Below are 26,448 nucleotides of genomic sequence, written 5' to 3'. Positions count from 1 at the left end.
AACTCGGGGGTTTACTTCCATGCAAATAAAAGCCACTCATTCTCCCTGTGAGTCTCAGAAAATTCATTTTCTTGTGACATTGCAAGAAGCTCACTTCCACTGGCAACACATGGGGACGTGGAAAGCTCCCAACTGATAACATTTTCAGTTCTATAAAGGTATTCTTTTTAAAAAATAAAATAAAAGTAGGAAGAGGATATGACCTTATTCAATCAAAACTGAGTATCTATCTATCTAAAAGCCTAAGTGACCATTGCAACCGAACGGACGACTGAACAGGCTGTGTGGAGCGACCTGGCCATCAGGGAGGTTAGTGAGGGGCGACCAAACGATGGAGGAGCAGGCTGCATGAGGAGACCAGGCTGGCAGGGGGGTTAGTGAGGGGCGACCAAACAACTGAACAGCAGGCTATGTGGGGCAACCAGGCTGACAGCGGCGGGGGGGACAGTTGGGGACAATCAGGCTAGCAGGCAGAGACAGTTAGGGGTGACCAGGCAGGCTTGGGATGGGGGGGGCAGTAGGGGCGATCAGGCAGGCAGGCAGGTAAGTGGTTAGGAGCCAGCAGTCCACGATTGTGAAAGGGATGTCTGACTGCCGGTTTAGGTCCGATCCCCGGGATGGGCCTAAATCTGCATTCGGACATCCCCCAAGGGATCCTGGATTGGACAGGGTGCAGGCTGGGCTGAGGAGACCCTTCCTGAGAGGATCTTTCCCCCCGCCCCGTGCACAAATTTCATGCACGGGGCCTTTAGTATTTTGATTTTAAACATAAAAAGGGGAAGATTCCACCAATAAAAAAAGGAAGCATATGCTAATTTTAAGAGGTATATTAACTTTCTCCATGCCACTGGTAACCATTTGACAAAGGAGCTCCCTTTGCCCTCTACGAGCCACCTTTTACCTTTATCCTGGGAGAGGAAATGGACCTGCAGAGAGAAGATGGAAATGGAGTCAGGGACTGTCTTCTCCAGCAGCGCTGGGAGCGGGCACTTCATCCTTGCCGCTAGGGGTGCTGTAGAGGTCCAAGGAGGCTCTGGGGAAGGAGACACCTGCGTTCTCTAATCAGTGGCTGGGATCTACCTTCAAATGTAACAGCTTTACCAGTAGAAACAGATTGTGTTGTGATGATCATAAGTATGCATGCAAAACAGACATTTTGATGTTTGATATGTCTGAGGAACCCTGTGTGTTCACAGCAGCTTTCTTCAAGATGTGGGCTCAACCCTGTCCTGGGTTCTGCCTACTGGGTGACACCTCAAGGGACAGGCAGGGAAAACCCTGCTGTTAGAAACAGCTTCCTCTAGACCTTACTAGGTCTTGGGCCAAGACTGAAGATTTGGTTACATCCTGCTACCCTCTATCCTAAGCCAGAGTAATTCCTCAGGGACAGTACCACCATATTCAACTTTATATTCGTGACCACACCTGACGCAGTCAACAGCCTGACACTAACACTCAATAAATAATTACTGAACAGGTGGAGGAATGGAATTAAAAGTACACACAGAAGGCACATATCTAACATACATTACAAATTGCTACAAAATCCCAAGTTGCACATGGTCTCTATAGTTGTATTAGTATCAAATTACACTGGGAGAGGTAATAATTGAATTAATCCCATCCTCTTAAACAATGCTTGACACAAAACATGTGCTCAACAAAACAATAGCACCAAAACCTATATTATACCCTAAAACTGGTCACTTAGAAGAGCTTTATTTCTTCTGATAGCTCAATAGTAACTCCCTCTAGAAAATCATAACAGCTATAATAAAATACTGACCGTGATGGTGAGATACAAGTGTAAGGGCCAGATACATCCCCACTTTGTATAGCCACACAGGTTGTGCACTGCACAGACAAACCACAATGAGAAAAAAAACGTAATTTATCCAGGGCCTCAATAGTTCCACCAATATTGGACATATCCATTATTCAAATTTAGGTCATTAAATCTCAACTTTGGAGTGGCTATTAATGTAATTTCATATATTAGGGGGCAATACCTTAATCCAGTAGTTCTTTTTTTAATTAATCCTCACCCAAGAAGATTTTTCTCATTGATTTTTAGAGAGAGTGCAAGGGGGAGGGGGGGGGGGGGGGGGAAAATGAGAAAGAAAAACATCAATGTGAAAGAGACACATCAATCGGTTGCCTCCTGCACGCATGGCCCTGGGCTGGAAATTGAACCCAGACCCATTGGTCTGTGGAATGACTCTCTAAACACTGGCAAAACTGGCCAGGACAACCCAGTAGTTCTTAAGCTTATTCAGGTTCTAAGCCCCTTTAAATGTCCGATGAAAGCTATGAATCCTGTCTGCAGAAAAACTTCCCAGATGCAAAATAATTTTAAGAAGTTCACAGATGGCTTGAATTCCATCCATGGACCTCTGGTTAAATACCCTGAAGTGAAAATAATCATTGCAGACAGAAGAATTTCACATTAAGCACCAAGTCTAAGTAGTTGTATACTCAATTGGAAAAACATTCCATGTGTACTCAAATCCGGACACAGAGGCAGCCATTTATTTAGATTACTTAAGTTTATTAACATGTCCAGTTTCTTTGTTGTGCCATTGCTCTGGAATGGTGAAACCTACTTCTGAGTTCACTTTCCTTTTTGCTAGAATCCCATTTTCAATTAAAGACCGAGGATGGAAAACTCCTGCTCTTTATATGTCCAAAAAGGTTTTTATTTCTGTTTCCTATTTTGATAATAAGTACAGGCTCTACTGGTGCTGCTGAGAAATGCCAACCAGTCTTTATTCTGTAGGCAATCTGTCTTTTCTCTCAGCTTTTAAAATGCCCTCTTTATTTTGGATATACTGTTATTATACCACAATCATTCCAGTTGTTGGTTCATTTCATTTCTCCTCCTTGACATTTGCTGCGTTTTTTCTATCGGAGGTCTCATGTCCTCCTACAATTCTGAAAAACTGTGAAAAGCCATTATTTGTGCCTTTCTAGCTATGCAGCAGCCACACACTTTCTGACACAGAGAGGGGTTCACTGTGTATTTATGGGGGGAAAAACAAAACAAAAAGAAAAAATGTAAAGTTAAAATCAAATCGATGTTGCTATTCACTACTTCTAAGGGACAGTGATGTGAAAAGGTAATTTGGGAACAAAACTAAGATTAAGATATGTCGATTATATCTCAAAGCTGGGGGGGGGGGGAAGATAGTGTGGGTTTCAGTTATGCAAATTATATGCAGATATTAACACTAACACACAGTGTTCTTTCCTATTATGCCAGCATAAAGTGATCCTCACTCCTCTGAGGCAATTTGTAAGGCTGAGCTAAGTGATTATGCAAAATGTTCCCATGCTACTGTTAAAGGATCAAAAGCTAAAGCTATGACTGAAAGCTGTGACAGGCTATAAAGGTCCTCCTCTGTTAAATGGCAAATTCTTTCCACAGTTGAAAAGGCTGCCCTCTCAGGCATAGCTCAGGAAGCAGAAAATGTATTACCCTAAGACATAATCTCCCAGTGTGTGCCGAATGACCTCATTAAGGATACAACTTGATGGAGACACATTGTTGGACAAGGGAAGAGAACAGGTGAGGTAAGAAGCAGTCAGCTAGAGGTGGCCTATTGTATTGTACATTTCACCATTTCCTCCTGTAAAAGCAGTCACTACCAGCGTGGGGCTGAGCTGATCAGGAGTCCTGGGTCTTGGATGTTACAGCAACAAGAGGTGTTGAGAACTTTTCAGGTCATTGAACATTAATGCCACTGGGAAAGATCTCAATAGGATTGCTTCTTCCCTAGCTATACTGCTCTTAAACTGTTTTCTACCCTTGATGCTTTCTTCAACAACCATGGTAGCACGTATCTTTGGCAAAGGCAATTTGGAAGAGACTTGGTCTATATGTCCTTTCTCTTTACCAATATTTTATTTGCCCAAAGGTAGCTAGCTACATTGGCAATGCAACTTCTACTATCCATGTTTATTTATTGAAAATGGCACCAAACCCAGGCATAGGGCTGGGATCAGACCACTGACATTTATTAAGTCCCAGACAAACACAATCTAGACAAAAACAAGGATACTGCAAAGGTAGAAGAAGCCCCTTTACAAAAGAACTTCCTAGATCAAAGGTGATGCCTCAATTCCTTGACTCTCAATTCCATGCAGTCCAAGTGAAGACTGATGGCAGTTTGGAAGACGGTGGTGACAGTAGAGGTGCAGAGAAGTGGCTTGGTGTCTATTGTGTTGGCAGAGATAAAAGGACTTGCTGATGGATTTATTGTCGGGGAGGGGAAGGAAGAAACAGGCTTCTAACTTGTGCATTGGGAAGGATGATGGAACCACGTACTTGGGTGGGAAAAGAATTCAAGAGCTCAGTTTTGGTATATTCACTTTGAGATGCCTGCAACACAACTAGAGTTATCTGATAGAGTATTCAGTAGGTAGCTGGATACCAACTTGGAAACTCAAGAGGAAGAATGGTTCAAAATATGCCTCCCATATTTCATTTGACTCATAGAATATTTGTATACCATTTAACTAAAAATGGTCTGTCTACCTACAATGTAAAACACATTATACACACTCACACACACAAGAGATTTAAAAGAAATACATAAACACAGTAACTGATAATATTGGGTGGGAGGAACATCCCCCTTCTATTTTTCAAACTTCTTGTAATAGTGTTCAAGGAATTTCATTATTATTACTTTTTCTATCAGAACAGCAACTGCATAGGCTCTCATGTAAAGAATAGACTGCCTGACCAATGCGGTGGAGAAATCCAAGTACTTCTGTTGTTGGTGGGAAAATTGTTCAGAACACCCTCCCCCATGTGGCAGGCGCACGTGTTTTTAAATACCACTCAGATGAAAATCGCAATCACTAGTTCTGTGGTATTTACAAGTTCCTTTAGAATCTGTTGTTATTCAAATCTCCTTTCAAAGCAAGATGAAAGGTTGTGCCAAATTAAATGAAAGCACAGGTAAGTGAATGGTACACAAATGAACAAGAATCTCCCCACACGTATGCTTAATGGGGGCACAGATGTTAAAGACTCGGCACAACACCGTGGTGAGGCCTGTGTTCTTTTCCTCATCAGACACTTCACATAACTACACACATCCCGGAGTTCCCTTTCCCATGCCTTCCATGTTCTCTACTGGATAAATTCCACTTGCCATGACTCTCACCTGCTCTGCACCACCCGGCACCCATCCTAGCCCTCAGGACCATCTAGGAAAGTGGATGTGAGCACAAGTGCTGGACTTAGACAGCCCAGGACTGAATTCTGGGTCGGGCCTTCGGAATCAATGTGAGCTTCACCAGCTCTCAGCACTTCCAACGCCTTAGCCAGGCTTCTTCCTGTCTTGGTCAACCTTGCCCTGCTCCAGCCTGTTGCCAACACCGGGACAAACAAGCCTGTGCTCTAACCAGCAAGCCTGATATCAATCCATATGCCTCTGGGTAGCTAGCCAGTATTTCCAGAATAAAATACAAGCGACGTTTGTTATACCCAGCATGCCCCTCTGCCTGCCTCTATAGGCTTCTCTCTATTGTCAGCCCCCAGCGCTATGCCACCCCAAGTTTGAGCCATCCACAAAAGCCATGCTCCCACCCTTCATGACTTTGTATGCACCAAGCCCTCTGCCCTCCACATCACCCACTAAGCCCTAGACACACAGTCGTCCTGATCGCCCTGGGCCTTCCCTGCGGACGGGCAGGGCTGCTCCTTGTCTCGTGTGGTATCTTCTGTGTTCCTCTCACATTCGGCTCCATCCCCATCTGCTGGTTTGTCTGCCATCACCCCGCTGCTTAATCTAGTGGCCTCAACCCTATCATCCCAAGGCCTCCTTTAACCCAAATATCTTGTTATGCTTTATCTTCTTGAAATGCAATAAATAACACACCTACACACATGCTTTTCAAAACACATATGCATCCACATGTACAATCTCAGCTCAACAATAAGAGAAAATATTGCAGGAGTAACAGAAGAAAGTACTGTGAATTATAAATGCTCAGGCACAGCACCAGCACAAGGCTGTGACGTGGCCCTCCGCCTGCTGCTATGTATGTAATCTGCATGAAGGCGAGAATAACAAATGCAGGTGGACAGAAGTGGGCTTTGCGTGACTCAAACACCATCTGCAGGGCTCCATCGGCAACATGATTTTCTGAAAGGGTAGGTAACTTTTGACTCCAAGTAAAGCCAAAATTCTCCCTTAAGTTGAATTTACAAATCAATTTACAATTTTCCTGGAAAAGTCACTGTAAATTAAATCCATGCCCAAAACAGAAAATCTTTGTGTGTATAGGAAAAACACAACTAGGTTTTAGGCTCAGATAGTCATAAACAGCACTTTTGCCTACATAAATGTTTTTTTTAACAGACTGGGCGGGAGCGGGGGGTGCAGGACCATTCTTGGTATAGGGACTGTCTTGCACACTGTAGGACAGCTGGCACCTCTGTCCCCTGCTCACCAAATGCCAGTAGCACCTGCCCCGACCCCACCCCCACTTTCATTATAACTAAAAACAACTCTGCAGTTTTCCAAAATCCTTCTGGGGACCAAGCCACCTATCCCAGTGGAGAAACCACAGCAAACACTTACTACTAAATGTTTGTTGAATTGATGACCTTTAATCATTAGGCCTCAAGAATATTTCTTTTAAAAGTACTTCTCATGTGACTACACTATGCACAAATTCCAAAAATTCCAAATAAGTCTACAACATCTTGAACTAATATGCAAGAAAACTTCCCACCACAACTGAGATGCACATGGGGGGTTGGAATATTTGAAAGAAGCCGTGATCACTTCCACATTGCACTGTGGTAGAATAAATGCAACTTGGCACGTGAAGAATGCTCCGCCATCTGCTATTACTATAGACAAAAATATTTCTGGATACCACATGAATGACTATTTGCATATCACCTCCAAAAAGCAAATGTAAAGTGAAAGAGAAGTTGGATTGTTTATAGCCTGTTTTTAACAAGTGTCGGTGCTATGAAGCAAATAGATGTTCCTATGCTTAGCCTTTGAAGAAATTTACAGAAGCAATGTCAGACCTGAAAATCCCAGGATAACTGGGCTCTCTGAGGTTGCAGGCACTTAAGACTGGCTTAGGTGACCTCGATGAATGGGAACTCATTATAAGGATACACGAGGAAGAAAGGACAGCAGGGAACAGTCTCAACTGTGAACTATGCAACCGAATTCTAAACATGCCCTGTACCCACAATAACATGAATGAACAGGCTGCCCTTTGCCAGACTGAAGTCTTGACCAACTGGTTCTCCACGCTGGCTGTGATTAGAATCTTGAAAAGAAGTTTTTAAAATTACAGTTCCTTGGACTCTACTCCCAGAAATTGGTCTGGGATGAGACAGACTCTCGCACTGTTTTATTTGGTTGGTTATTTTTCTGTTTGTTTTATTGTTTTTAATTCCCCAATAGATTTTAATGCATTGATTGATCTTAAGCCAATGTTCAAATCTAATGGTGAGATTTCAGCTGTCACAGTAGGCCAATAAGAAAAAACATTTTTGAGTGTAGGCAACACTCTTCACCCTACAAATTACCCAACAGAAGGGACATCTGTTTCCCTTCTTGGTAAATTGGTCTTAATATATTCTACTGTAATGCTGCAAGAGAGTAAGTTTAGCTTTGAAAACTCATGCAAGGAAACACATGAACTTACTTCAAAAGATTTACAAGTTCTTTGGACCTATAAAAACCTGATACTTCAGCTAGTGTGTCTCATATCCAAGAAAGTCACATACACATAGCCGAAGATGAGAATAGTAAAGAGTTAAGGTAATCCCTGAATCCCCAGATCCAACACAAAGACTGGGAAACAAATCTGGATCATAAAATTAGCCTGTAGTTTCAGAAAAATTAAATTCTACTTGTGGTTAAATCTGGTCCGAATCAAACTTCTGACTATGAATGCCCCACCTATGGTCTGACTCAGGCCTGGGCCTGCACTGACATCACTCGCTGCTTCTGCAGTGGCTTTGTCCATATGCCTGGAAGGCACAGTTCATGTTAAACAAGGGTGCAGAATCACCAGCTACACAGTTCGGAAAACTGCCCAATAGAGCAGAATCTGTTCATGCAATGCAACCTGCTAGGCTGAACATCTGTGAACAAAAGTAACCCTACCGATGCCATGAGACCCATATGGACTCATTTCAGCACTGTCACCTTCAAAGAAACACAGTCCCACCTCCAATGGAGGTGCAATGGCAGCTGGGGCGCAGGCACAGGACCTGCACTTGGCCAATGGGATACACCGTGTATTTAATCTTTAGAATCTAGTGATGAGAGCCCTAAGGGACAGTGGTAACAAATGTCCATCAGCTCTCACAGGTTTTCCAGCCCAGTCTACTTCAGTATTCTCAACAATTTTTTAAATAAATCTTAATTGTTCAGATTATTACTGTTGTTCCTCTTTTCGCCCCCCACCATAGCTCCCCTCCCCCCGGTTTCTACCCCACCCCATGCTCTTACCCCCCCCCCCCATCCCCTCACACACACTGTCCTCAACCATGGTGTAAGATTTTTGTCCTTTCTTTTCCCTAATGCCCCACACTCCCTTCTTCCCCACCCCCAAGCAATTTTTAAAGCAACCTGATACCCTTTCAGTAAGTCCTTTTGTGTTTAAGCTTGCCAAAGTTCATTTACTATTTCAACCAAGAATCCCAACTGATAGGGTACAGATACATTAAAAGGATGCTAAAGAAATAACTCCATTTTCTCTAGAATTGCTCTCCTTGGGATGATGCAAGATAGGAGATGCTGGTCCACCATGTGTAAAGAACGTTCCTGAGAATGAAGCTGCAGTGGACAGATTATAAGATGGGCCCTGATTACCCCTGATCCCCAGTATTCACACTCTTCCTAATCCTTTCTCCCTGAGCATGGGCAGACCCTGTGATTTGCTTCTAACCACTAAAATATAGCATGCCACTTTTACATTATGTTTCATAAAGCTATAATTTCTACCTTGCTAGTGAACTCTTCCTCACTGGCTCTGATGAAGGAAGCTGCTATACTGTGAGCTGCTATATGGAGAGATTCAAGAGACCTGAGAGCTGACAGCAAAGCTCTCAGTCTAATAACCCACCAAGACCTGAGTTCTTTCAAAACCACAGAAGCTTGGCAGCATGTCCTTCCCCAGGCAAGCTTTCTGATGAAACCTCAGTACCACCTAACATTTTTGTTGTAGTCTTTGTTGAGAAAGCCTGATGACCGAGACTCAGGTCAACTGTGCCCAAACCTCCTGATCCGCAAATATCATGAGATCATTAGTGTGCATAATTTTAAGATGTGACATTTGATATAATTTGTTACATAGCAATAGATGATTAATATGAAGTCAACACAGGGGGAAAGAAAAAACAACAGAGCCAGGATATAGACACAGAATCTTGATGACATTGCTTGCGTCTCTGAATCCTACATGATAGGTCTTTGAAATCCTGAAATGCACCACTGTAAATTTTAATGATATAAGCTAATAGAGATCGTTTTATTTGGTTAAATGGGTTTAAATGGGGTTTCTTTCCATTGTAAACAAAGAATCCTGACTCAGATGTCTAAAGATGACAGAGGCATATGGAATTAACAGATCTCTAAATCTCAAAGAGAATTCTGTTGTGCACTATTTCAGCTCCAGGTGGGATGGGGAACTTGAAGGTTCAAATGTTACCACATTGAAGAAATATCAACCCAGGTGTTCAGAACGTTGAGTTAATTGCCAAGACCTATACCCATGTAGTAGATACAGCTCTATTCCTCATGTGTGGGAGACAATAAAAATATTGTTCCATATAATGCCTGATACAGATAGTAAACAAAATGTGAGTAGAAATCCAGGTATCTTAGATTTTAAAACTGAGAAATATTATTTTTAAGTATTCATTTACTTTCTCTATAAAAGAGATTTTTAAATCCATAAATACTTTATTCAATAAATTGTCAGCAAATACTTCCAAAGAGATGGTTCTGAAGGACTTCGACATGCTCACTGGCTTGAGCTTTATCAACCATTCTCCTTGTACTCACAGAAGATAACTCAGGGGTACTAAAATGGTGGTATCTCTTCCAATAAGCCCATCACTGATTTCTGGACTTTCCTTGTGTTATCTTTTCAATCTTCCCAACAAGCCCATGAAATAGCTACTATAATTGGCCCCTTTTAACAGATAAGAAACTGAGGCTTAGAGAAAGAAGGAAAAGCAAGGGCCAGGCTTATGAAATGGAAATCTAAGAGAACGTGGGAGTGACATCATCCTTAGTACTCCCTCATTGATGGATACACCGCCCTGCCTTCGCTCAGCATCTGTACAACAGGGAAAGTAGAATTAGGATGAATAATCCGCAAATGAGGAATATGAGAACAAGATTCCAAAAGTGACTAGAAGCAATATAATTGCTCATATGACACAGTCTAACAACACAATAGAGCATGTTTGGACCTCAAATGAAATAATCTACTTTGATTTCTAATTTGTATTCCTCAACAAATTTTTTTCAAAAAAAACCAATATGTGCCTTCTTCAAATCTACTAAAAGATTTGTTTCACTACATGATTTTAATCTCCTTTACTGTTTTCTAAGATTTCTAGCTGCTCTTGCCTCATTCAATCCTCATTTTACTATAGAGTCTTAGGTAAACCTTAAGAAAAGTCAATTGAAACTAAAATGCAAAAGTCTACGAAATCCAGATCAAAAAGGGACCTGAAGTCATCATTAAAAATGAAGACCTCTGAGGAAGAACTTGGAGAATAAGGAACGCACATGGAATACCTCTCTCATTAGCTCGGCAGGCCACCACCCTGGTGGGCAACACCAGATCTGCTGAGTCTCCTCAGAGGGAATATGCAGAATGGGTCAGCTGTACAGTATTTGCAATGCCATTACAAACAATGTGTGTACAGTGCATAATCAGCACACTCAGCCCACTGATAGCATTCACATTCAGTGTATGCAGGGGGACACCAGCGGGGAATTTATGAATTTTAAATGAGCTTTTACCATTTCTTAAGTAAAATATTTAAATTGAGTGCTGCAATGCAAAAAAGCTTTCAAGATAATGTGCCAAAACAGGTGTTTTCACCTTCCCTGTGTCTGTCTAACTATAATCCTCCAATTACTGTGGCAGTGACTTCAGTCATTTCCCAAACCCTGCAAACACACTATAAGTTTTCTGCCATGAAAGCTACTTAATGCCTAACTCTGGGAGTCTCAGATTAGAGATTTGATAAATGTACAACATGACTAATACCACTATTACTAGTGTAAGACACTGACTGAGGAAAACAAAAACCAGTAATAGTCATAAAGATAATGATGGCGATGAAGAAAATTTTTTTCTACCTTCATAAAAACCACCACTCTTTGTTGGCAGGAGGAAGAACTATATACAGTGCTAAGCATTCCACTTAGCCTTGGCACATAAACATGTTTTACTCTGTCACTCCTGAAGAAAAGAAACCGGGGATAAGATCAGGAGAAAAATGAGAGTTGCAAGAAATGAGTTCTGAAGGACTTTGACATGCTCACTGGCTTGAGCTTTATCATCCATCCTTCTTCTTGTGCTCACAGAGGATAACTCAGGGGTACTAAAATGGTGGTACCAGATGAGAAATATGGCCAAGACTCATAATAATCTATGAATTAGAGTCTTGTATTAGGATGGAAACTCTTAATATTCCACAGTGCTGCTCACCAACTCACTATGAGCTGGATGGACAAGCTCTGAGGCCTCGAACACTCATTGGAAGTGAACTATCTCCCATGCCCACCCTGTTCTCACTTCTCATTCAGCTGCACGTGGGAGGGGAAAAAAGGGAAAAAGGCTGCCAGGAGTCAGCCATCAAGTTAGATAAACCAGTCAGGGCTTGATACCAGAAACCAATTTCACCATAAGTGCACGTGGAGCATCTATGTTGAAATGACTTTAAGGCAATTCTCTAATGGGAAAATGCAAAAAGAAAACATTAGTAACAGGGAATTTCATCACCACTACACTGGTTATTAGTAAAAAGATGGATCGGAACAGTGTTCATTTTTAATTCATAGACTCGACTTGTATATTCAGTACAAAAGAGCATAGCAGGTTTATAAAGTCACTTTTCTGCTGCCTGCTTAGTACTGAATTATTTAAAACTCATTTTAAAACACACACACACACCTGACAGCTTTTAAAATACTGTTTGACAACAGCATTTTCAACATCTATAAAAATATGTGCTAGAAAGGCAGACTCTGAATGCACTGTCTTTCATTAGCAAGCCCGCGAATATTTTTACCCACTGGTGCCTCACACGTCACAGGATCACTCGCGAGGAATAGGAAGTGTGACCCTTTGTTCAGAGTTAAGAGAACTTGGAATATATCATCCAGTGGATTCATTCCATGCTCAAAGTACAGTTAACCGGTTCATCAAAAATCTGCACAATGCCAGTTACACTGATGTTACTCCTCAAAAGTTACAGGGTCATAAGTCTTTCACAAACTGATACTATAATAATGTTCAGGTAAGAACTGAGTGAATGCTGCACACCTGAAAATAATACAAAATAATATTGAATGTAAAAAAAACAAAAACAAAAAAAAAACAAACACACACAAAAAAACCCCAAAACCTGAGAGATAAACTCTACAACTTCTGATACAATAGTGATGCAGCAGTTGGAATATATCAGAGAAACACAAAATACTTTTTTAAAAAATACATATTGTTTGGATCACAAAATTCCCATGTTTTTTTAAAAAAAAATTTTTGGTTTTAATAAATTAATTCAAGTTTTAATAGACACACACACAGACACACACACACACACACACACACACACACACACTTACACTCACAAATGGTTCTCTCTTAAAACAGAAAAAGATACCGCCTCAAAATATTTCTAGAAGTTGATGTAGGTTGCTATATTTCTATGTTTACATCTTCTTTTGTTAATATCTAGTGTTTCAAGTTTCCCTTCTAATAATCACAATTCAATTTACATTAGGCTTTCTACTTTATTTGCCTTTACAAAGATATGGATTTTCAACAATCAATTCTATCATTTTTTTTCAAACGTATTAAATTTTGTTTTTATCAGTATTAATTCCATTTCTTCTAATCTGTTGTTACTTCTCTAGCCTCTTAAGTTGAGGGCTTAAACTATTTCATTTTAAACTTTCTTGCTATATTATAAAAAGCATTTAAAAGTTTGCCATAGCCCAGGGGTTAGATATGGCGTGTTCTTACCGTTCATTTTATTTTATTTTTATTTATTTATTTGCTGCAAAAAGCTTTATTGTTTCATTTGGTCCAATGGCGTCCTGCGTTTTGCCCCATTCATCCTGGGGAGGCTTCAGCACATCCTGGAAGAGAATATGGCCACTGTGCTGGTTTGGCAACTTTAAAGAGATGCTGAGTGCCTCCTTGCTTCTCCACCAACTCCAGGAAGAAGGGGCCCACACCCTCGAAAGCCACACCATCATGGTGGAAACAGAAGCCCAGAGAAAGGGAGGTGTGGGAGGCCAGCAGAGGCAGGTTGGCCAGGCTGTTGACTGCCATCTCCCCTTCGGGGGAATAATTCTGATGAACTTGGGAGCTCATAGGTGTTCAGCAAGAGACAGATCCAGGACCACCGAGGGCACTGCCATTTTTATGTATTTTATATATTTCTTCCCAATTCAATAATTGAAAATTTTCTCTCACACATTCTTAGACATTTTATAGAGATTATATTTATGTCTCCTAAACATAAACTATTAAAAATTTGTTTTGGAGTATAGTGAGGTGAGGCTCTATCTTTACTTTCTTCCAAATGATTAGGATATTCAAATACCATTTAATTAAATAACCCTATATTCCCTATTGATTTTTCTTATTATCTTTATTATGTTAGTGACTGATTTGTTTATTATTATGTTTGTGATCTATTTTATCTTTGAAAATGTAGGGGAAAAAAGTGTTCTAGAGTCAAAGAACGAGGATAATACAAATAGTAGGAGAGACATATATTGCTAGAAGTAAAAATTGTTATTTATTTGACCTGTGTGTTATAAATGACTACAAAATTAAAATGCTCTTCTCTTGAATCCAGAGGGGAACAATGTCCACTTAAAGGGAGATAAATTAGCATCAAATTATTTCATGTCTTCTGTACGCTAATGAGAAGCCAACTTTAAATGGAAGAAGTGTTAGGCAGTCTACAGCCTGTTCTCAGCTGGTTATCACAGAATAATTGATATACTAATGATTTCAATTCATAGCACAGACTGTCTGCATTTTGCATAATTTGAACCAAATCTGAATGTAAATGGAAAACAGTCCTCTTGCCTATTTAACTCTCCTGACTTTTAACTAAAAGTCACTTAATTCTGCAGAAGAGGAAGGGGGAAATTAGCAAATATAAAGAACTTTCTATTTAAAAGATTCCTCCTTAGACTGAAATGGGAAGGATTAAGTAAATGCATCTGAAATCTCCAGAGATGTGATTTATCATCTTATTAGTTGAGAGTGAATATTTAATTGTATAACATTTATCTCCAATAGTGTCTCCTTGAAAAAAAAAATCCAAATAGGCCAAAGTGCATATTCCAAATACTCCAAAGGGAAATAAATGTGCTTCACAGGGTTCATTATTTTTTAATGAAACAATATTAGTAGGAGAAAAATCAAGTCAAAATAATTGCTCCATTTGGTAATTAACTTTTGAGATTAAAAATATCCTTTTTCTGTAAAACACATTACACAGCTCTTCAATTTAATAAGATGCACTTACTGACATCACCTTTTAAACCAGAAAAAAATAATTTTTTTCAAATTAAAAAAAATAGTATCTTTTAAAAATAACCTTCAGTCATCCTTACCTGGGACATCCAATATAGTAAACCCAAATCTTGTACCTATCACCAGCTCACCAGAATTGATCATTAACAAGCCTAGTTAGTTAAGCACAGATTAGGTAGGTGTTACCATCCACACACCGGCAATTACATCACAGCATGATGGCCAATTAGTTTCAACCTGGGTAGTGAACCTTATTCCTGACAACTCTGTGTTCAACTGAAAAACAGATGCTTCTTTATTTCCTCCCACTGCTCTTCTCTGTTATTCCACACCAGCCAATTGGGCAAAACAGGCCCTAAAGAAGGTCTGACTGATTTAAAGACAGCAGGGGTCCTCCATGCTGATGCGTGCTGGTTGTGATGGAAATTTCTCATATCTACCTCTGAGTATGACACACACATCGCAAAGTGGAACCACAGCAGGACTGTCCAATTACAGAAAACAACATGTGTTCAGACACCTAAATTAGCACTTGCTTAGAAACCATGTGAGGTGGCTAATTGAACACTGCTTCTGAATCACATGGGGGCAAATGAGAGGAAGTTAACTCTCATTCACAGACATTCAAAATGATATTTTGTATGAATAATAAAACCAACTGTCACAAGGAAGAGGAGCTGCACTGAACTGTGTCCCTATCCAAATTCCTATGTTGGAGCCCTAATTTCCAAGTGATTGTAGTTGGAGGTGGGGCCTTTGGGAGATAATTAGGGTTAGATGAGGCCATGAGGGTAGAGCCCTGCTGATGGCATTGGCGCCCTCATAAAGACACACCAGAGAGCACAATCGGTCTCCTCTCATGCTTTCACTCCCTGCTGCATGAGGACACAATGAGAACTCTACAAACCAGGAAGAGAGTCCTCACCGAAAACTGACCAGGCTGTCACCTTGAACTTGGACTTGTAGCCTCTAGAACTGGGAGAAAATAAACTTCTGTTATTTAAGCCACACAGTTTATGGTATTTTTGTAAGGACAGCCCAAGCTAAGGCAGGAGTCTAAAGAGATATGAAGAATAAATGTTATGTGTCATACAGGATGAGATCCTGGGACAGAAACAGTAGGGAAATTTGAATAGTGTAGTTAATAGTAATGTGTCAATATTGGCATGTTAATTATAACAAATGTATCATACAGATGTTAAGATAATAATTAGGTGAGACTGGGTGCAGGTTATGGGAGTTTTCTGTATATTGCCCCAACTTTTCTGCAAATCTAAAATCACTCTAAAAAAATAAAATTTATTAAAATACATATATAAAAAAAACCTATGTCTTCATTTTCCCTCCACACGACACATCTTTCTCTATTTGCAGTGTAAAAGACTTTGTTCTTAGCTATAGTTGAGAATAAATCATAATCTATGAACAACAGCAAAGAAAATCCTCATAAGCATTGTCTTAGCTATTATTTATAGGATCTGAAATTGTACTACCCTATTTCCCCGAAAATAAGACAGTGTCTTATATTAATTTTTTCTCCCAAAGTTGCGCTAGGTCTTATTTTTCAGGGGATGTCTTATCTTTCCATGCGCTAGGTCTTATTTTCGGAGGATGTCTTATTTTCGAGGAAACATGGTATGTACCTAAGGTCTCTTAGTTTATATAATATAATAAGAAGAACCTCTTGAAATTTAATATAAATCATCATTAACACTAAACAATTATAGCTTCTTGAAAATACACAGAGAACACAAACAGACAAACCATATACAGGGAAAAACAACTTACATAAAAAAGTTATCCCATTTCACTAATAAAAGAATTGTAAATAACAGCAATAAAATAATCCTGTTACATATAAAATTTCTTAAAACATCAGAAATATTCAGAATGGCCAGAAAGTGAAGAAGTGGACACTTTCATATGCTGTTAACAGTGTAAATTAAGAGCCATGAAAATAGTGCAAACCCTTAACCTCTGATTCCATGTCTGAGAATCTACTCCAAGGACATATTCAGGCCTAGGAACCAAGATAATGCTCTAACAGACATCCTCACTTGTAGGTTGAATGATTTGGTAGTAAAATTAATGAAAGAGATAATAAACTAAAGGAAGCACAACAGGCACCATTATGCAGCCATTAAAACTGAAGCTTTTGCAGAACTGTGCTTATAACAAGTTAAATGAAAGTATAGAAGATATAACTGTGCATGAAAGGTGTGTGATAGCAGAATTCTAATAGTAATTTTCTCTGGGTAGGAGATGATGGAAAATTTGTTTTCTTCATCATATATTTATACACTTTCAACTCTTCTATAATGGATATATTGTTCTTTCAATCAGGAGCAGAGAAATTATGTTACACATTCATTTAGCTACTACTTTCTTTTCAGTTTAATTATTTATGTAGTTTAACCATTTTCTTAAAAATTTTGTTATACTAAAAATCCCCCATAAGAAAATATCTGAAGAAAAATCTGTTTTGAGATAAAGTTGTCTTTTCTGTTCTCCGTGCACCTCCTATTCACCTCAAAGTTCTTCCTAAAACCATCAAGGATGATCACTTTGTCCAGATGTCCAAGTCAAGGCTGAGTCCTCTAGACCTCTTTTCACAGGTTTGGACTCCAGAGCCAAAAAGATGACTTACACACCTCCTTTCCCTCAGAGTTCCAATTCTAGTGGGAGGGAAAAGCTCCCCGCCTCAAAATTTCTCATTCTCATCTCATAGAATCAAACTCCAGGGCATCATAGTTTCGGTTAAGTACTGCTCTCACCTTAAATCCTGTTCAACTGTAAGCCCTCCTGGGAAGCAGACAAATTAAGTAACTTTTTTTATAAGACACACAACTTTCCTTTATGGGAGCCTGCAAAGACAGGAGGGAATAAATGTACAAACAGACATCTGAGAAATGTTGTAAAGAAATTCCCCCTGCTTCACAAAATCTGCTCAGGACAGTCTTGGAATGTTTCAAACTGAACTCTTTAACAGGCTCCAAAAACATGTTTCCATTAAACAAAACAGAGGGTACCAATTATATTATATATATATATTGTACATATGAAAAATGCAACAGTCCCAGTACATACAAAGAAAACATATAAATGCATACACACACATTCATACACATACATATATGCACACCAAATAACTTGGTGATATCATATTATACTTACTAAAAAAGTTTGTGTGTGTATGTTTTTGTTCATTTGTTTGTTTGTTTTAGAGAAAGAGAGAAACATTGATGGGAGAGTGAAACATCAATCAGTTGCCTTCTAGATGCCCCTACTGGGAACAGAACCCACAACCCCAGGCATGTGCTCTGACCAAGAATTGAACCCGTGACCTCTCAGTGCATGGGATGATGCCCAACCACACCAGCCAGGGCAATTCAACTTTGATGGTATGGTAGGCTGAATATGACCCGCTGCCAAAAATAAGAAAGATATCCATGTCCTTATATCTGGAACTGATGAATGGTACCTTATATGGCAAGGATTCTCTGAGTATAGTTAAGAATCTTGAGTTGGGTAGTTATGCTGGACTACCAGGGTGAGTCCTAAATGCAATAACAAATGTCTTTATAACAGGCAGAGGAAGATTTGACAGAGATTGGAGAGAGGAGAGCAATGTGACCTTGGAGGCTGAATGGCCTTCTCTTCTACCATTCCTGTTTCATACCACCACAGACCTGCTCTGGACCATGTAAAACAAACTCCAGCATTGGTACCAGTTCCTATTCACACAGTTCTCTCGGTTTTCAAATTTGAGAAAACCTCCACTCTTCATCCCTCCTTTTGCCCACAGTCTACAGGCCTCTTCAGTTTCATGTCCTTCCCTTCCCCATGGTCATCACCGGGACAGTCATCTCAAACAGCAGCCACAACTAGAATTGGCCAAGAAGCTCATGAAGCATCAGGCTTCTCCCTTGCCAGGGACCCTTCACAGCTGTGGGAGGGGAGCAAACAACATGTTCACAGGGTCACATTTTTTATAAAATTTGTGAAAGTGAGGTATCTTAACCACAATCAGCTAAAACTGCTATCTCTTTCCACTCCAACTTCCTCTCTATCACACTTCCCCCCAGGTCAGGTGGCCCTGGGGTGGCCACAGATGTGTTTTGGATTCAACTAGAGGGAAGCCAAATTGAAGACACATAAAGCTCAAGTTCAGTGGGGCTTACTTATGTGGTTCACAGTCATCTCCTTGCAAGGTTAGGTCACTGTTAGTCACTGCTGAATAGAAACAGCTTCCAGAAATAATCTTAATACCTTCTGTGCATCCTAGGCTACAATTTTAATGGCGGCACAGCAGTAGAAATCCATCGCTCTCTCGGGTGACCAGCCATCATGCTAAAGTCAGAACCCACAGTCTGGAAAATTCTTCCAATCACCAAGCAGGCAAAACTGTAAATGGAGGATTCAGTTCCCATTACTACATAGTTCCAACAGAAATTCAGCAGAAGTTCTCTGTTGGGGATAATGCAGTGCATGGAATTCTAAATGCACCATCACCTTTCATTTTTTTTTTTTTTGAGAATCACAGAAAATAAACTTTATTAGAATCCCTGTGTTTGTACTATAAAACAAAAATAATTTTAAATTATATCAAAAGTTGTAATAAATTCTTGGATATCGATAACCCAGTTAATGAAGAGTGAATCATAAGAATATTAATATTAATATTTCTTGTTGACACAGCACAAAGCATTGATGTCCATGAAAAAAACATAAATCTCGAACCATACCAATAAAGATCATTGACAAGCCTGGCTGATGTTGCTCAATGGTTAGCACTGACCCATGACCCAGGAGTCATGGTTCAATTCCTGGTAAGGGCACAACCCTGGTTTATGGACTCGATCCTCAGTAGGAGGCAGCCAATCAATGGTTCTCTCTCATCATTAATGTTTCTATCTCTTCCTATCTCTGAAATCAATAAAAAACAAAAACATATTAAAAAAAATAGCAGATGACATTCAAATCAATTCAAAGAACACTCAAGAAACTTGAAAAGAAAGCTGAACAAGAAAACTTGAAAAGTCCTGAGATTTTACAGCTTATATGTAAAAATATCTTGATAGAAGTTTCCCCAAATCTGTCAAGAATTCTAAAAATTTAGATGAGTTAAGAAAACTTTTCTAAATTCTCAATAATAATAAAAACTGACTCTGATGCTCCATACTACTCCCTCTACAGAAACACTATTACCAAATTAATATCATATGATGAAGAGATCACAGTATGCAAGCAAAACCTGTGGGAGTTAACCTAAGATTACTTTTATGGTTTCTGTAATGTTTATAGTATTTGTCAGCTCTTAAAAATTTGTCAATTGTGGTGCTTGCTTTTCTTAACATTTTTACTTTTTTTGTTTCTAATTTTGTAGTTCCTTCTTAAGGAGGACCCATAAAATTGAATAAGCTTCAAGCCTGTAAAACTAAGATCTGCCTTTAACAGAACACTCACCTTCCTCAATTCTTTGCCTTTGGCTATGAACTTCCAAGCCCAGATTAACCTCATATAGTAAAGGTAGAAGGAATGATAGAATCAGGGAGTCATCCTTCAGGATTCACCATGAAATAACCAATTCAGACAAGGGCCATGATCGATATTCCCAAACGTTAAGGAGGAGGGTGACTGACTACAATCCCCTAGCATGGTCACCAAGTGGCTGTCTTACTCTGGATAACCTTCATGGCTCTGAGCTTCAGTTTTCAGACAGGACAACCTTAAACTCGTAGGGAAACTGCAGAGGTTCATAATTTGGGCTAGTATTGGGGGCTAGAAAGTAACATGTGGCATCAGATCCCCCTTCTTTCCATCAACAGAAGGTGACTGGGGATATAGGTGAGCAGGGGCACAGCCACACCTGGGAGGAGGCAGCACGCACACTGCCCTCCTGTGCCACTCATGAGCAGAGGCACTACGTCAGACACATTCCCCTTCTAGGGTCCCAGGACAAGCAGGGGAATGAAAAGACCATGTGAGGCAGTGCAATATCTGAAACAAAGCACACACAAGTACGGTGAAAAGCAAAAGCACTCCCAAAGGACTGAGTGCGGGTACTTCAACATGCTGGTCAAGTCCACACCCCTCACAATGCCTAATGGCTGGCTGTTTGGAGAGGCTTCCCGCCATAAAACTAGGGGACATTACTAATTCTATGGCTTTCATAAAATTCAGAGGTCTACCAAATGTTTGCTTGGCAGATTGTTTTTTTTCCCTCCCCAAGGGCAGTTCATTAAGTCCAACAATAAAGCAGGCTTTGTCCTGAAGATTTACAGTGTTTTCCCAATGAAAATTATAATTGACAACCACCAGGAGAAGAATAATGCAGAGCAAAGAGCTCTGGTTTCTCCCACTTTTCCAAGATCCATCTCAAAGAAGCACTTGCTTCTCAGGTTTCCTGGACCAGTGTTTAGCTCAGTCTTTATTTGGGATGTATGCATAAGTAGATGTGCTATCAGAAGTTTATCATTCAAAGTAGTCAAATCTTAAAAACCAAAAGATTTATTCTTTCAAACCTTAAAGATAAGAAATCTCATTTAATTTCCAGGTTCCTCCACCCAGAATAGGCATATTATATAAAAATACAACTATGCCTTGTCCACGTAAGAAAGGGACACTAAAAAAATAAAAATAAAATGCGTGGTGAGAGTCTTCAGAAATAGCTGAATGAGCATATTAAAGGCACTGCTATTCAAAGGGTTCATTATAGAATAAAAGTTCCAGCACCACTGGGAGTGATTTTCATATGAACGTTGGGTGTTGCTGTCACAGACAAGTCTCTGGACTACACAGAGAAGCAAATCACATCAAGCGAGTAAGGGAGCTGTGAGTGACAAGGTGGAGAGAGGGTTGTTCAGATAAGGGGCAGACATTACAGGACCCATTTTTTCAAAGAAAATTTTGAAGATTTTGTAAGGCTTTCTTCCAGGAACTGTCACAAAATAACAATACAGTTGCAAATGAGTGGTGCTCAGTGGCCACGCACTGCCTTTTTACAGGCCAGCTGGCTAGCATGGAAATTAGTATTAAAGAAGGACTCAGGGCTACTGGGCTCACATACATCCCAAGGAGAATATTCTCAAATGAAGGAGGACACTCCATATAGGCATACAAACAAAAAGCAAATGAAAAACAACTCTGCTCTCTGAAAGGAACAGCAGAGAGAAAAAAAATCCTCCTTACTTCTTTCTGAAGCTTCCTAAATATGCCCATTCTCCAAACAGTGCCCAGGTTCCCAGAGTAAAAGTCAACAAACCAACCATGGGTTTCCAGCTGCATTACCAGATGAAGAGAAATGAAACTGGTGGAAGAAGTGGAAAAATAGGACAATTCACCGCGCCCCCCCCCCCTTTTTTTTGTCTACACAGAAAGCAGCGAAAGGGACTCAAGTGGAAAAGCCCAGTACCCCAGGCAGAAGCAGGGGACCAGCAGTCAGGAGGCCTGGATCCTAACTAGTCCTGGAGTCTACCAAGAATCCTTTGATGGGTCCCTTAACTTCCTGAATGTCCTTGTCCTTATCAGTAAAGCATTCAGAGACTTGAGTGGTTCTCAAACTGTGTTCCTTAGAACCCTGGGGTTCTCTGGAGGTGCTTTTGAGGCAGCCACAGTGACACAGGGGTAAGGCAAAAAGGAATGGACTCTCTTGCTTCCTCTCAACCCCAAAGAGTGAAAAGTTGATCCATTTTATATGTCAAGTTTGTGAGTAAAGACTTCTGTTTAAAGAGTATCAAGGTAAGAAACATTTAAACTTGGGGTGATTTTTTTTTTGTGAGTTTGAGCCAAACAGTGGACAATTATCAGAAACAAAATCTCAAGGGACTGAGATAATGCTCCTGAAAATGGCAGTTTTGCATCTTATTTTATATAATACAATTTAAAAAGAAGATACAAATGGTTATAAGAAATCCATTGGTGATAGATTAGGGAGGTGGGAGAAAGCAATACAGGGAAACATCTGTTTTTGGATGAAAAGTAAAATGACAGAAACATACACCTTTTACATAGGTGGTTATGGGGATCCTAAATAGTCAACAATTAACGTGATAACAGTGACAATGAGAGGATTTAATGTCTTCACTCTGGTGCACTGGTTGTGCCCTGAGAGGTCTGGAGAAAGAGGAGTTACCCTAACATTGTGAAGAAATATTATGGTAGATGCAAAAGACAATAGACAGAAGAAAAAAAAAAAAGACAATAGAAAGGTTGGTTAAGGTACTTAACTTTTGTCAGGGAAGATTCTAGCCTAGGACATGAGTGCCTGCTATAAACTGCTTCTAGTTAAAAAGTTTAAATTTCAGAGCATCCTTTGTGGTTACTATAAGTCTCTGAGTTTGCAAGGTTGCCATGCAGGCCTTCTCTGAGCTGGTTAGCATGTAGCTGCTTTTGGTCCACAAGAGTTTATTACCTAGACAATTTACAACTAAAATGGTATAAAAGCATTGAACCAACATATCTTATTGTTGTTTTTCAATCTTATATTGCAATAGTTATGTGGTTTCTATGTGCCTCTTTGGATTTCTGTTGTTAGAGTTACTGGATTGAAAGACTGGTTAATGTCAACCCTCAAATCTGTATATAAGGTTCAATTATCTATTTATGTATAAGAGGCTAATATGCAGTGTCCCCTCAGGAGTTTGACCATAAGATCGGAAGTTCAACCATGAGACCAGAAGTTGGATCATTCACTATGACATGCACTGACCACAAGTGGGTAGCACGAAATGAAGGAAGACCCCAGTGGGCAGCCGACAGCAGGCAGCTAGGGAAAGAAGGCCCCAGCCGGCAGCCAGAAGGAAGGCCCCAGCTGGCAGTTGGAAGGCCTCAATTGGCCCTGCTTGCCAGCCAGGCCTATGGACCCTATCCATGCAGGAATTTTGTGCACCAGGCCTCTAGCTCCTACATAAAAGGTGAGGAAATCAAAACTCAGATAATTCCAAGTATACCAAAATCACATAGCTCAGTATTCAAACTTAGGAATGCTTGATACTGATTCAATTCTTATAGTTACAGAATAAACTTCACTGAGCAATTAGTTACCTTATTATTCTAATTCCTTTCCCATGGAACATGAGGTTCTTCATTTGTATTTTCTAGGAGTAAATAAATACTTACCCTGGAGAGATTAAGTGAATAGCCACAAGTTCTGCCCAACAAGCAAATTTGTTGGGTACAGGAAAGCCCAAAACGGTGACAAAGCCTCCAGGGCAATAATGGTTGTTAAGAACTTTCAAAGCAAACAAAACTCCTAAAAGAGAAGAAAGAGCATACAAATATGAGCAATCCAAATGCAGAGATGATCAGCATTTACAAAGAAAACTAGCTGAAAGTGAAAATGGTTATTCCACTACATCAACTTTTTGCTTTGAAACATACTTCAACTCCTTACAAATCAACCCAGTGCTCAGTAGAAAGACAGTGTACAAAGTAATAATTCTTGTGATGTTTCTTAACACAGAAGTTAATACTGACTTTTCTGTATGCTACTAAATACATAACACATAAAATGAAGATAAAACACTAGCAATGGCACTAAATGCCACTGAAATGTACACTTCAAAATCATTAATTTTATGCCATGTGAATTTTAACTCAATAGGAAAAAGTATGTTAAGTCACAAATATTTTTCTAATCTCAATGGAAAGAGGTTGAAGGAAGGACATATTTTCTTTCTTCTCCCACAATTAGATGCAAGAGGGTGCATCTTGGAGGGAGGGGGAGCAACAGCAGGGGAAATACAGGGAAGGGTTAATTTCCTTCTGTTTCAGGATCATTTCCTTCCTTCCCTTCACTTTCTCATTTTTAGAACACCTAATTTACGCCCTGATGGCAATTTCAGTCCTATGACATATATATAAAAACAAAAAACAGTAAAGGTTAAAGGGAGAGGAAATGCAACACATGGATAAAGCCATGCAGCATGAGTTCAAACCTCAGCTTCCTAGCTACTAGGTGTGTAACCTCAAGCAAGTTTCTTTACTTCTCTGAGTCTTAGCTTCCCCATCTATGAAACCAAGACAATGCCAGCTCCCTATGAACCTGTTATACGAATATTAAATAGTGAGTTATATTTAATATTGTATTAAATATATGTTAATATATTTGTTAACATTAACATATATTAATATATGTTAATATTAACATATAGTAGCATGGCATGCTCACCATGTTAATACCTAAAACACAGTGAGCATGCCATGGTAAGCATGATGCATTTATTTTAATGAAGTTATTAAGAGGCATACTCATCTTTTTACAGAACTCCCCATCACAAATACACCTGTGGGTCTCTCCCTGGTCCCACCATCATGGAGCTAGTGCAGATTTCCAGTACTGTGTCTCCTACAAAACTGCCTTTGCACACACTGTAGTCCAAACTGTCCACGAGTAAATGATGCAGAGCCAAACCTATGTCCCTCCTGTGGTCCAATCAGCCCCCTCTCCAAAGTGCACCCTCTGGCGGCCCTTACTCACTCAAAATTTGATTCCTTCATCACCTATGGCCCCATGCTTCATAAAAGACAGCAGCCCACCTCCCTTACTGCCTCTATGCATGCTCCCCTAGAAACTTATCAGCCTTACCTGAGAAACCTACAGCACAACTCCTTTTGAAGCTGGGCTCACCCATACACTCTGCAAGAGCAAATTCCAAGAAGAGGTACACCACGCCAGTGAGTAGGGAGAACGTGGTGATAACATAGGCAAACCATCGGCTTCCTAGTCTTCTTTCCAGATGTATTCCTTTCCATAGCATGGACACCATATTGAAATACAGGTGCCAGTCATCCGCGTGGTGAAAGGGGGAGAGCAGCAAGCGCTGCCAGTCTTTCTCTAGGTAACACTTCTCCACGCTGAGGCAGGAGCTATACAGTGGCTTCAGAGGACTCAGGAAGAACCAGATGTTGACAGCCAAAGTAGCCAGAGTGACAGGTGGAATATTATTGATGCCGACATGAAAGATTTGAGAAAGGAGCAGCATAAGCCCAGCATTCAGTCCTCTTGGTCTCCGCTGCATGGTTAGATGCCAACTCAGTGAGAGGAATATGTAGGATTCAGGGAGGTGTACAGGCAGCTGAACCTGTAACAAAAAATAAAATGCACATGAACATCCATCAATGAAGAATAAATGCAATACATACTACTCACTTAAAGATGAGCTTCCATTGCGTCCCACATCTCTCATCTACCAATAGCATTCATTTCAGTGTCTTCTAGAGTAACATCTAGACATTGGATGATGTCCTTCCTACATATCACATTTTAAAATAGAGACTTTTATCCCAAATCCCAATGGGATAAAAGTATACCAGTTAATAGGTGGGTATGCTTTCTCTGATAAATATGCTGTGAAAATATGACTTCGCTTCCTTTTGAGCAAACTTGTAACCTAGTTAAAAAAGAACCTACAAAGATAGTACATAAATATTTAATAATGATTTCTACTCACAATGCTGATAAGGATTCTTCACCCCCTTCACGTTCTCAAAGAAATATTCAATTTTGATATTTTACATAGAGTCTGCTCCAACGTGTTTAAATATCCACAAGCCAGTTTTAAAATTCCTGGAATACTTTATTTTCACAGAAACTTCAGCTTTTAATCGTTACCTATTAGGAGCTAAATCCTGGTTTGCAACACTGTTTGTTTT

General features: G+C 39.9%; 1 protein-coding gene across 2 annotated transcripts in view; it reads right to left on the bottom strand.

Annotated features, from left to right (window-relative positions):
• The window catches only part of RHBDD1 (rhomboid domain containing 1), a 95,058-nt gene that overhangs the window by 46,407 nt on the left and 22,203 nt on the right, over positions 1-26,448 (bottom strand). For both annotated transcript variants that reach the window (XM_036421730.2, XM_045575319.1), the window contains exons 2-3: positions 25,382-25,877; positions 23,914-24,046 (exon numbers count right to left, since the gene is read on the bottom strand). In XM_036421730.2, coding sequence (XP_036277623.1) covers positions 23,914-24,046; positions 25,382-25,814 — 566 coding nt within the window. In that variant the 5' untranslated portion in view covers positions 25,815-25,877. The remainder of the gene's footprint in view (positions 1-23,913; positions 24,047-25,381; positions 25,878-26,448) is intronic.

Source organism: Pipistrellus kuhlii, unplaced genomic scaffold, assembly GCF_014108245.1.
Source record: "Pipistrellus kuhlii isolate mPipKuh1 unplaced genomic scaffold, mPipKuh1.p scaffold_m20_p_7, whole genome shotgun sequence".
Classification (NCBI taxonomy): domain Eukaryota; kingdom Metazoa; phylum Chordata; class Mammalia; order Chiroptera; family Vespertilionidae; genus Pipistrellus; species Pipistrellus kuhlii.
Note: the sequence above shows the minus strand (reverse complement) of the source record. Positions and strands in the feature narration are given on the sequence as shown.